The sequence below is a fragment of the Canis lupus genome, chromosome 19 (genome assembly GCF_048164855.1).
Source record: "Canis lupus baileyi chromosome 19, mCanLup2.hap1, whole genome shotgun sequence".
Lineage (NCBI taxonomy): Eukaryota > Metazoa > Chordata > Mammalia > Carnivora > Canidae > Canis > Canis lupus.
Genome location: NC_132856.1, coordinates 53,532,763 through 53,544,337, shown reverse-complemented (window position 1 = coordinate 53,544,337; position 11,575 = coordinate 53,532,763). Strand labels below are relative to the sequence as shown.

Here is an 11,575-nt window from a genome sequence, read left to right as displayed (position 1 = left end):
CCACTCAAGACCCCCACTGGGCTATTGACTGCTCACCCTCCTTGGTTGTGTTATCTCCATAACTGTACACAAATATCCAACACAGCCCACCCCCACAGCTCCTTGAAAATGTAACCGGGGTCCCAGCTTGGAGGTCAGAGCTGAGTTCAGTTCTCTTTTTTTCTGTCAGTTTCTTATTCTGGAAAAGCCTTTGTGCCACTGGGGACCTCTCCAGTCTCCCAAAATGCATAATGGGGTTCATGCTAGTAACTACTTCCTTTTGACATCACCAGGTGTACATGAGATTATATCTGCAACATCTGTGGGTTGGTGACACATGTATCTGATGATAAACTCAGAGATGAGAATTATAATAAAGAGACATAGCACAGAATACTCCTCAAAATGGGCCTGGGGTCCAACTCTACCATTTATTAGGCATTTCACCTTGGATGAGTGACTTACCTTGTCTGTGCCTCAGTTTCTTCATCTGCCATTGGCATAATAACAAGTGTAACTATAAGGTCATGGAGAATCATTAAAGGCGTTAGTATTTGAAAGATGCTTGGAGCACCTAACATATTTCAAGTGTTATATCTGTATATTATAAATAAAATTTATAAATTCTTCTGGCACTGACTGTAGGCTCCCGAGGGCAGGAACTAGTGCCTTGATGTATGTAGAAAACACTCCATTACAAACGACAGATAAACAAATGAACCACATTTGTGAATGCAGTGCCTATGTTGCACATGTCTTCCTACTGATATTCCCTAGCAAAATCACACCCAAACATACCTGCTCTGTCTGGCACCCTCTTCTCTGATTCTATCCAGGAATCACTGGAGCTTCTTCTTAGACCCTGACACCCCTGCACACTATAGATTCTTTTCTCTGTGTCAGCGAATCTTAGTCCTTGTCCAATCTCTGCAGCTCCCATGGCCTGCACCTTGATTCTTTCCTTCACCTGGGAGAGAAGTGTCACCTCCAGAGCTGGGCAAACACACAGAACATGAACCTTGGAGAAAATGTTTCCTTGGCTGGTAGCGGGTAGAAGAATGCAGTGGTAGAGTGGGATGTTGGGAAAATCCTCCAGGTATTGTCAGAGGGGTGGAGCCAGGGGATTGGCCAGCACCAACTGGTCTGGTTGGCCAGCTGTGGTAGTTAAATAGGGCTTGCATGTTCCACAAGTCCTAGTGCAACACGATCAATCTCACAGCCATGTAATCAGAATCAGCCTAAGAGTCCACATTAATCCAGTCTCGTCTGTTCCCTGACTCACAAATCCAATAGTGATTTGATAATAATGATATTTGTGTTCTATCCTCTTATTTTCATTTATTGGTTAGAATGATTCTCATTTAGATTTATTGTGTATTTTTAAAATGACCCTCCCTGAAGAAGTTCCCCAAACAAATTGTATTTACAATAGAGGCCAATGGTGGGCAAGTCACAAAAAATTTTGACTCATGGTTTCTGGTTTGGCTCTTCTTAATTGGTAAATTATATGGACTTTGGATGTCTCTCTTGAGATCAAGTCCAGTTTGGGCTGTGTGAGGGTGCAACCTCATGGCATTTGAGAAGTAGTGGTAGTACTCTGAGACAATGTCTACTTCAGGGTGTGTGTGCTGAGGCACACTGCATCTTGCTATGGGGTCGAGATACACTCCTCTCCTTGGGAAAAGTTTTCCCAGACATTTTGCTCTGGGCTTTATTTTTACACATGCCTTGAGCCGTGCTGTCAGTAGGACCACTAAGCACTCTATATTATGGAATTTAAATTTTTATTTAGTAGCCACCTTTACAAAGATAAAAACAAAAACAAAACAAAAAAAAAAGATAAAAACAAACATGTGAAATGAATTTTAATAATGGATTTTAAAACACTGTAACAAGATGTTTTCACCTGTGCATGCAATCAATGTAAAAATTAATAGGGATAGCTCACATTTTTGCCTGTGTACTGAGTATCAGAAATCCAGCTCTTTCCATGTACAGCGCAGTCTCAATTTGAGAGTTGAATTTTGTCAGATGTACTTTCTTTGTATTTAGATTGTATACTATTCACAACTGTAAAATAGGATTCACATATCTAAGTTGTTGCAAACGTAGGTTTTCCACTTAAAGGTGTTGCCATATGAATACTAAAAAGCTCCTCCTGGGTCAAAGGAATCATTGTGGCCTTATCCAGAAAGGCCCACAGAATGGTGAGGGCAGATGGAAGAGTGAGGTGGTCTGAGGAGGTGAAGATGAGGCCCCAGAGGCACACGATGGAGATGACCTTTTCTCAGTGATTCACAATGAAACAGAGGGAGTAGAAGGAGCCCTTTCTCTGTGAAATATCAGGCAAGTTAAGGGATCTTGGATATGGATGAAGTAAAAAAGAAAAGTAAAAAGCTTGAAATAAGCTTTGTGAAAAACCAAGGAATAAATATGCCAACACATAAAAATAAAGTTTCCAGGCATTATGGATGCTTTGCAGTGGATGCAGAAGATTTTGGATTTATAGTGGTACCAAAGTATGTGTGCTCTTCTCAGCAGTTACCACAAGACTAACAGTAGCTATGACATGGCACATAGCCAGGGTCTTCCAGATTTGAAATTTTACAAGGCAGATATGATGAGTGTTAAGGAATTCTGGATTATTCCAAGGGAATTATTGAGATCATAGACCATGGAATCCAGGATTGATAGGAATAGGAGACAAAGTAAGGTGAGGTTATGGTGATCTGGCATCACTTACGATCTTGCAGGACAGGTAACTATTGTATGAGCATTTCAATGAAAACAAAAAATTAGGAATTTTTGATGGGTAAGTATGTTTTCTGAATTATTTATTTTTGACCACGACCATGTGGGTTGATGTAAAGTCTGGGATATGGGAGTGAGTTGCTAAGTGTTGGGCAGATGATAATTTCAATATTGGTGTAAGCTCTGAAGGAGCTATGAAAACCAAGTAGTCAATGGGTCAACCAAATGAATAGTCACACAACACAGAAGGATGATGGGGCTAGAGATTTAGAAAAAGACTGGACACCGTTATCCAGGGAAGGAGTACCAGGAATTGTGTGGTTGAAAGTGACAAGGACAAATAAGAATAAATCATAAAAGAGAGGGCCTTACATGATGGTGAAGGAGAAATGATCTGGAGCAGGTCCTAAATTTTGACCTTGAACTTTCGAGGTTCATCTCCGATGACATCCCAGGACACAGATCAGATCTATCCCCAGAGGTAGAGAAGGAAGGAAGAAGTACAAGATAACCCATACGATGCTCCTAAGAAGTCAGCCTTCATTTATCATTTTAGCCCAATCTCATGATTTATTTTTATAGGGTAAAAGGAAAAGAAGTATGATGGTCAAGCCTCCACAGAGAAAGAAACGTGATTGTGGAAACCAATCCAAACTAAAGTCTCGCTTAAGTGTCTCAATCCCTTTGAGGATGTCCAGTTACATATTCAAGAGGCCAGTTACCAGAATCACATCTCATCGTGGCAATGAGGTCAGATGCCATCACTGGGAGGAAACTCTGGACAAGCCCCAACAGGTGTACTGGCAGAAGAGGCTGCAAGGTCTCCAGGCCTGCAGCAGCACAGGGGAGCCATTAAGCACTTTGGATCTTGCGAAAATCTTACAAAAACTTGCACCTACATGCACAGGTGACTATCTGCCAGGTGTTCTTGCAGGGGGTCTGAACTCTAGCCCCATACCCACCCCTGCCGGGTCTTCAGATTTGGCAAAGTTGATTCCAGGAGCTGGCCTGACTATCCCACAGCTCCTGTGCAAACAATTTCTGGTGACTGAGGAAGATATCAGGAAACAGGACAGGAAAGTGAAGACAGCAAGACAAAGGTTGGCCATGGCACTGGCTGTAGACAGGTTCGCTAAAGAGACAGAGAATATGGGGGACCAAGAAAGACATTCCAAAAAACACCACGAAAAGAAAGAGAAGCTGGTGCAGATGAAATGCAGCACAGCACTTTATTAATGCCTCTTTGCAGTGTCCATGTTGTCTTCGTGTTCCAAGCCCTTGACTTATTAATATGCACCGGTAATTTTCTTGTATTAAATTATTTTGTGTGACATAGACAATCGAGACAGGGATCTTTTTGAGCTGCAAGATTGGGCTTCATGCGAGAAAGGAGATCTTTCTTTTCCATGTTGTACTCTTATCTTCCCTTACTTTGTATATTGTTTGTGTTGTAAAGTCAACAGAGAGTAATCAAAGCCTTGGGATTATTTAGTGTTTGCCCTCACAGTCGGTAAAATAGGCCTTGTCGAAGCGGACTGTTCTTTTTGTGTTATATTCCAGCAGATCCCAACAAAATATTTCTTTAAAGCTGTTCTATCTATGCTCTCAAAGAAGATATCTGTAGGTCTCTATTTTCTGTTCTTCGTCACATGTTAATTCAGAGTTCAATACAAGGAAATACCAGACTTTTCACTTTTAAAAAACTATCTGTGTGTTGGAAATTCGATTCATGAAAACTGATGTGCCATTTTGGGGATCATGATGTCAAGAGAGACTGTTTTCAGCTTCATTAATCTATCACTGAGCCATTGCCCATTGGAATTTAATGGTCAATGCGCTTGAGCAACCTGTGGTAATATTCAAATCCTTTTCATCATTAGTACTTTGGTGTCATGGATTCATCAGTTTCTCAGAATGAGTTATTAAAAAATAATATTTGAGGTATTTCTATCTTCCCTAAAAAGGAATTATTATAAAACGGAATCTTCTCTATTCTTCCATATGATATGCATCTGGAATTTTAGAATGTGTTTTATCATCTTGTTTTAAAACTAATTTGATTTCGATACACTGAATTTCTTCTTTTCCTCATGAGTCCTGTTATGTTTTTCTGGGTTCACATCTCTGCTTCCTGATGTACATCCTTTTACTGGTTCTTTGACTGAAGGCCTGTGGAGGTCAACATTGAGTCTGTCCATATTTTAGAGAGTGTTTTTATCTTTTTCTTTGACAGACAGTGTGGGTGAGGTGTTTAATTTAGGTTCTTAGGAATTCTTTTCCTTCCTTGTTATTTAGTATTTCTGAGCCTCCATATCATTAGCTATAAAATGGGAATGCAGCTCTCAAGGACAGTGAGTATAAGAAAATGCACACAGAACTTGCTACTCATGTTGCATAGTAGATATTAAGTAGTCAATAATGATAGCTCTTGTTATCTTTATTATAATCTCCAGAGAAGGCATTCTCAGAGAATGGCTGCTTAAGACTGAGGATGTGAAGCTCATACCAAGTAAGTTTGAATGGGTGGCATTGCTGTGACTTCTCTGCCCTTGGGTGTCTTCAGCTGTGGTCTGCAAAACGTGTAGAGATCATGCCAACTATTCTCACAAACCCAAAGCAGGACAGCACAGCTTGCCTCGTGCCCGGCTCATTGAGCACTCCTTGCTGGGAAGCCCCTGCTCTGTCTAGTTGGAGTCAGTGCAGAGAAAGATGAAGAAAAACTGTCTAGCTTTTTCCTCAGAATTTTTTCCACATTGGGTGTTCTTTGTCTCTATATCCAAAGCAGACACTATGTCTCTCAAGCCTTGGTATTTCTCTGGGACTGAGGCTTCCCAGATCCTAGTGATTTCAGCTCCAAGTCCTAACATCGATTGCAGAGTCATTTCTGACCCACTGCTTGTTCTTTCTTGGACTATTTCCCATCTTGGAGTACCCAGGAGGGAAGAGGAGCCACTGAAGCAGACTGGTCTAGAAGTCCCGGTGAACCTGAGCTTCAGAGAATGAGACAGTGTTGGGTTAACTTTGGGAGTGGGGAAATATTGGAGGAATGGAGATGGGTGCAATGGCTGACACAGAGCCAAGGGGAGGTGTGCTCCAAGGTTTCTAGGAAGAGAAGTCTCTCATGGAGGTGGAATGTTGATTTTACACAATGACCACATCTAGGCCTCTTGCCAGTTCTGTTGCCCTTGAGAAGTGAAATGGCATGAAACCAAAAGACAGAATTGCAATTGTCCTTCAAGACCTAGTGAAAGGGGACCTTCACCTTTTGTCTTGGTCTCCTGTGAACTCGTAAGGGGCCAAGTCAAGAAGGGCCCAGAGACTGTGTCTGACCAATGTGGTTTATTGTTGTTTCAGCCAAGCTCCGTTGGAGCCTCAGGCAGAGCTCTCACTGTAGCTTCCTCAGGTCTAGGTGTGGCAGGTAATAGCCTAGGCTGTCCTGCTGCACCTCGTATTCTCCCTCCTTCTTCCGCCGGCAGACAGTGACCTGCGAGGGCAAGGAGAGGGCATGAGAATGGCCTGGGACCACAGGATGGGGGTGGCCAAAGCCACAGAGGCCTGCTGCTCTCTGTATGTCTGTCAACCCTTTCCACTTCATTTTCTCTCATGTCTTGTCCCTCTTTTATCTCTTTCTCTTCTTTCTTCCCTTTAACCCTATTCTTAATATATACATTTAAAGGTTTTTATTTATTTATTCATGAGACACACACACACGCACACACACACAAAGGCAGAGATATAGACAGAGGGAGAAGCAGACTCCCTGTAGGGAACCCAATGCGGGACTCAATCCCAGGACCCCAGGATCCCGACCTGAGCCAACGGCAGACACTCAACCACTGAGCTACCTGGGTGACCCTAACTCTATTTTTCTACCCTTTTCTCTGATATCCCATTCATATCCTCTCCCTCCCTCCTTCCCTCCCCTCCCTACACAGACACACACACACACACACAGACACACACAGACACACACTCACACACACACACACTGTAGCTTAATGGAGGTATAACTGGCATACAATGAACTGTTTACATGTAGTAAAGCAAACCATTTGATAAGTTTTGATTATAACTCCTCAAACCATCACCACAATCAAGACAAGGAATGCTCGTCCTCTCCAAAAGTGTCCTATGCTCCTTTGTAATTCCTCCTTCCCTGCTCCAACCACTGATCTGACCAATATCCCTGTAGATTAGCTCGCATTCTACAATTTGTTTATAAACAGGATCATATACTACATACTTATTGTTGTCTGAGCTTCCTTTACTCTACATTATTATTTTGAGATTTATGCATGACAGTGCAATATTTATAATTCACTCATTTTTATTGCTGAATTAGTATGCCATTGTGGGGCTAGATGACAGAACTCTTATAACCCAATTGTTAAAAGACAAGCAACCCTTCTTTACTTACCAGGAAGCAGCAGATCAGGCATGTGATGAGTACCAGCAGTCCCGCCAAGCAGATAAGGATGATGGCCCAGAAGGGGAGATCTGGGGAGACAAGTGCTGATGTGAGCCACCTCTTGTCATTCCCCCCAGGGTTCCTATTGTCCCTGCACTGTGCCTAATAGTCCCTGACATGGGGTGTCCAGTTTTCATCATTATCAAGACTCTGGGTACATGGTTTTCTTTGACTAGGGACAGCTTAAGACATTCTTTCCCCATCCTGGGCTGGGGCTTCTTGGAGGCTTACCAGAATTCTCAGCCAAGACATCGTTTTTGTTGGGAGAATATCCTGCAAGTGAATGAAATGGAGAATGCATGTGAGTGTGTTTTATGCTTTTTTGTTTTGTTTTGCTTTATGCTTTTTAAATAAAACTCTTCAAATATACAGAAAAACAGAACACTATCATAAACATATGATTTAAAACAATATTGTTTAAAATTAAATATTAAAACAATATTTCATCCAATGTATCAATTATCAGCACTTGTCATCCTTGCTTCATTCCTATTTTCACTGGAATCCTAAAGTAAAAATCATAATGTTCATCCATTTTTCTCTGAAAAATGAGGACACTTTGCTACATAATTCAAGTATCACACTACAGGAGTATAATAAATCAATCAAATTCATACCTCATCCCATGAGGATGGAGGACTGAAATTGGGCTAGGCCATCTTATGATGATTGAGAGAATGGGTCATCATAGTTGGCAAGCCCAAGTGATCTCTCTAACTTTGTAAATTCCCACTCAAATGCTCTCTTCTCTGCCTAGAAAAATACTCACCCCTTCTCCTTCACCAAATTGTTTTATACTCATTTTCCAGGATTCAGGTACAATGTAATTTCTTCCAAGAAGGCTTTTCTGATCCCCACTCCCAAGTATGAATTATTTCACACCAAATAATTTATAATTTTCAATTGCCCATTCTTGTTATTGCAACTGCAACATAAACCCCATTGAGGGTAGGGACACATAGCATTCACCAGGCATGGGGGAGAGTTTCAGGTCCCCCTACTGTACAACTTCTCCCCAGTCAACTTTTTATAGATGTGCTGTCCAATATGGAGCAGCTCCAAGTGGCTTCTTAAATTAAAAATAATCTGAATTAAACAAAATTTTAAAAATATGGTACCTTAGTAACATTAAAAATCAGTAACTGCAAAAGCCAGTCATAATAGCCAGACTTTAAGTACACAATAGTTGCATGTGGCTACTGCTCTGGATGGCACAGATACAGAACATTTCATCGTTGCAGAAAGTTCTGCTGCATGGTGCTGATCTAGAACAGAACTTGGCAAACTATAGACTATGGACCAAATCAGGTCCATTGCCTGTTTTTATATAGTCTATCTTGGAGAAAACAGGTCCATCCCCTATGCCTGTCAAGGCTGGTTCACGTATAGCTCGGAGCTAGAGTCCCTCACTGACCACTGGCCAAGTGACTTTCAGTACAGGGATGAGAAACAGAATTACAGAGAGGGAAAGTGACCAGCCGGAGGATACAGAGCTATCTCTAAGAAGGCAAGTATCTCCAATATTTTATTGGGGAGAAAAGGGCCTCTCCCTCAGTGGTGGGTAAAGCCTGAGGAGCTATGCCACCTCCTGCCAGCCTAAAAAAGTTTAATGCTGACTCAATCCCAGGTCTACAGATTCTCAGGAAAGGCCCCACATGTGGAGGTTGGTACCTAGTCCCCTGTCCTGGCCCAATGACTAGGAAGCCTTACCATCCACAAGGACACTGTTTCTGTCCAGAGTAAAGTTCTGCAGTTGGGTACCATTTTTGGTCAGCCTCAGGAACTCCAAGTAGATAGCAACTCTGTCTAGTCTCCGAGCCAATGGTGAAAAGTTACACACAGAGTCCACCCCAGTGTGGTTGCTGTGGGGGAGAGACCTGGAAGGCAAAAGGGATGAACAAGGATATCTTGAATTCTACCCTGCTTCCAGGTTCCCTGCTTCTAGGTCCTATCCAAAAGAACTTTCTGCAATGATACAAACATTTGTGTCTACAATATCAAAATACAGTCATTAACAGCCCCATATTGTTGTTGAGCACTTAAAATACGCTAGTGTGAATGAGAAGCTTAACATGTCATTTAATTTAATTTAATTAGCTTATAAATAAATAGCCATGGGGAGAAAATTTTTGAAATATTTGGAGTAAGGCCTTCCAGAAATTCATAAAATCATTGAGAACATTGGCAAGAATGACCAAAATCAACTTTTTCAGAAGTCTAGAAATTAACCAAAGGCTTGCAACAATCTGAGGATCATTTAGTTAAGAAAAAAATGGCTGGGGATCCCTGGGTGGCGTAGCGGTTTGGCGCCTGCCTTTGGACCAGGGCGCAATCCTGGAGACCCGGGATCGAATCCCACATCAGGCTCCCGGTGCATGGAGCCTGCTTCTCCCTCTGCCTGTGTCTCTGCCTCTCTCTCTCTCTCTCTCTCTCTGTGACTATCATAAATAAATAAAAAAAAATTAAAAAAAAAGAAAAAAATGGCTGAATCTCAGTAAAGGGAACAAGCTTTATGGCATTAGAACTTCCATTATTCACATCCTGCTCTCATAATATCCCCAGAAACTTTGAAAGCCAGCAGTCTGAGAACCATGGTAGCTTAGAAAACCAGCAGCTTAGCAGCCATAATCTTTTGGAGATCCCCAAAAGATCCATTCCCATTTTCAATTGCCCATTCTTGTTATTGCAACTGCAACATAAACCCCATGAGGGTAGGGAATTTTCAATAGTTGACTTGTCTGGAGATTCCTTTAAAAAGCCCCATTTCTAGGGATTGTCTTTATTTGACTCACAGCTTTGTCAGTGAGGACAGCCTATCCCCAGGGCACTTGCCAAAAACAATCAGTGGTAGTTGTTTAACATGGCAGCTGACTGAGGGAGCCATACCAGTTAGGGTAGGCAAGAGGTGAGCCAAAAAAAAATATTTTTAAGTGGGGAAAGAGATGTCTCTGAGGGGTTTGGAAAACTCCAATGTGTCTGTGGGGATCTAGAAGGTCACAAGTGTGTGGGGCTGTGTGAATACTTCTTTTTTTTAAAAAGATTTTATTTATTTATTTATTTATTTATTTATTTATTTATTCATTCATTCATTCATGAAAGGCACACACAGAGAGAGGCAGAGACACAGGCAGAGGGAGAAGCAGGCTCCATGCAGGGAGCCCGATGCGGGACCTACCCAGGGACTCCAGGACCATGCCCAGGCCAAAGGCCGGCGCCAAACCACTGAGCCACCCAGGGATTCCCCCATGTGAATACTTGAAAAGGTCTTAATCTCTCAACTCTAGCTAAAAGGTTGGCTTAATATCTGAAAAAAATTATCAGTGTAATAGAGCATATTAATAGAATAAAGGACAAACACCATACAATGTCAGACATATCCAAAAAAAAAAAAAGAATTTGAAAAAATACAACATTCTTCATGATTAAACAAACAAAAAAAGTTAAACAAACTAGGAAAGTGGCTCAACCTGAAAAATAGCATTCATGAAAAACCCACAGATAAAACCATACTCAATGATGAAAGACTAAAAATTTTTTCCTATGACTAGGGACAAGACAGTGTTGTCTTCCCTCATTTCATATCTTATTTACATTTTAATAAATGAAATTCTAATAAAACAGGCAAGAAAAACAAAGAACAGGCATTCAGTTTTGAAGGAAAGATGTAAAATTATCTCTATTCACAGACGACATACTATTGAATATAGAAAATCCTAATATACACACACAAAACTAAAAACTGCTAGTTCAGTATGAATGTAGGATAGAAGGCCAATATACAAAAATCAATTGTGGGGATCCCTTGGGGGCTCAGCGGTTTAGTGCCTGCCTTTGGCCCAGGGCGTGGTCCTGGATCCTGGGATCAAGTCCCACATTGGGCTCCCTGCATGGGGCCTGCTTCTCCCTCTGCCTGTGTCTCTGTCTCTCTCTCTCTTTCTCTGTGTCTCCCATGAGTAAAATTTTAAAAATCTTCAAAAATCAATTGTATTTATATACACTAGTAATTAGTTCTTAAAGTGAAATTCATAAAACGATTCCATTCATAATAGCATCAAAGAACAAAATACAAAACACTTAAGAATAAATAAACTTAAAAGTATTGTGAGATATGTATACTGAAAACTACAAAATATGTTGCTAAATTTTGAAATGCCTAAATACATGGAAGAGCATCCCATCTTCATGGACTAGGGACTTATTATTTTTAAAATATTCCACAAATTGGTCTGCAGATTAAATGTAATCCCTATTAAAATCCCAGCTCTTTTACAGAAATTAACAAGCTGATTCTAAAATCCATATGGAGCTGTAAGAGACCTCAAATAGGTAAACCAATATGGAGAAAGTACAGAATTAGAGAACTCCATTTCCCAATTT

General features: G+C 41.1%; 2 protein-coding genes across 4 annotated transcripts in view; one reads left to right on the top strand and one right to left on the bottom strand.

Annotated features, from left to right (window-relative positions):
* On the top strand, positions 1-4,238 carry MBD3L1 (methyl-CpG binding domain protein 3 like 1). Of its 3 annotated transcripts, none has more exons than XM_072787399.1 (2): positions 1-133; positions 3,313-4,238. In XM_072787399.1, the coding sequence occupies exon 2, from the start codon at positions 3,331-3,333 to the stop codon at positions 3,964-3,966; it is 636 nt and encodes a 211-aa protein (XP_072643500.1). In that variant the 5' UTR covers positions 1-133; positions 3,313-3,330; the 3' UTR covers positions 3,967-4,238. The 3 variants fall into 3 exon arrangements, with proteins under 3 accessions (XP_072643500.1, XP_072643498.1, XP_072643499.1); XM_072787397.1 differs by lacking the exon at positions 1-133 and adding an exon at positions 2,659-2,791; XM_072787398.1 differs by lacking the exon at positions 1-133 and adding an exon at positions 2,686-2,737.
* Positions 3,935-11,575, bottom strand: part of MUC16 (mucin 16, cell surface associated) — a 111,737-nt gene continuing 104,096 nt past the window's right edge. Inside the window, exons 64-67 of the mRNA XM_072787396.1 lie at positions 8,909-9,075; positions 7,430-7,471; positions 7,148-7,227; positions 3,935-6,214 (exon numbers count right to left, since the gene is read on the bottom strand). Of these exons, the coding sequence (XP_072643497.1) occupies positions 6,116-6,214; positions 7,148-7,227; positions 7,430-7,471; positions 8,909-9,075 (388 nt within the window). The 3' untranslated portion in view covers positions 3,935-6,115. The remainder of the gene's footprint in view (positions 6,215-7,147; positions 7,228-7,429; positions 7,472-8,908; positions 9,076-11,575) is intronic.

Bases quoted from the DNA above. Each gene is read 5' to 3' on its own strand.
- MBD3L1 (XM_072787399.1), top strand. From the start codon at position 3,331: ATGATGGTCAAGCCTCCACAGAGAAAGAAACGTGATTGTGGAAACCAA.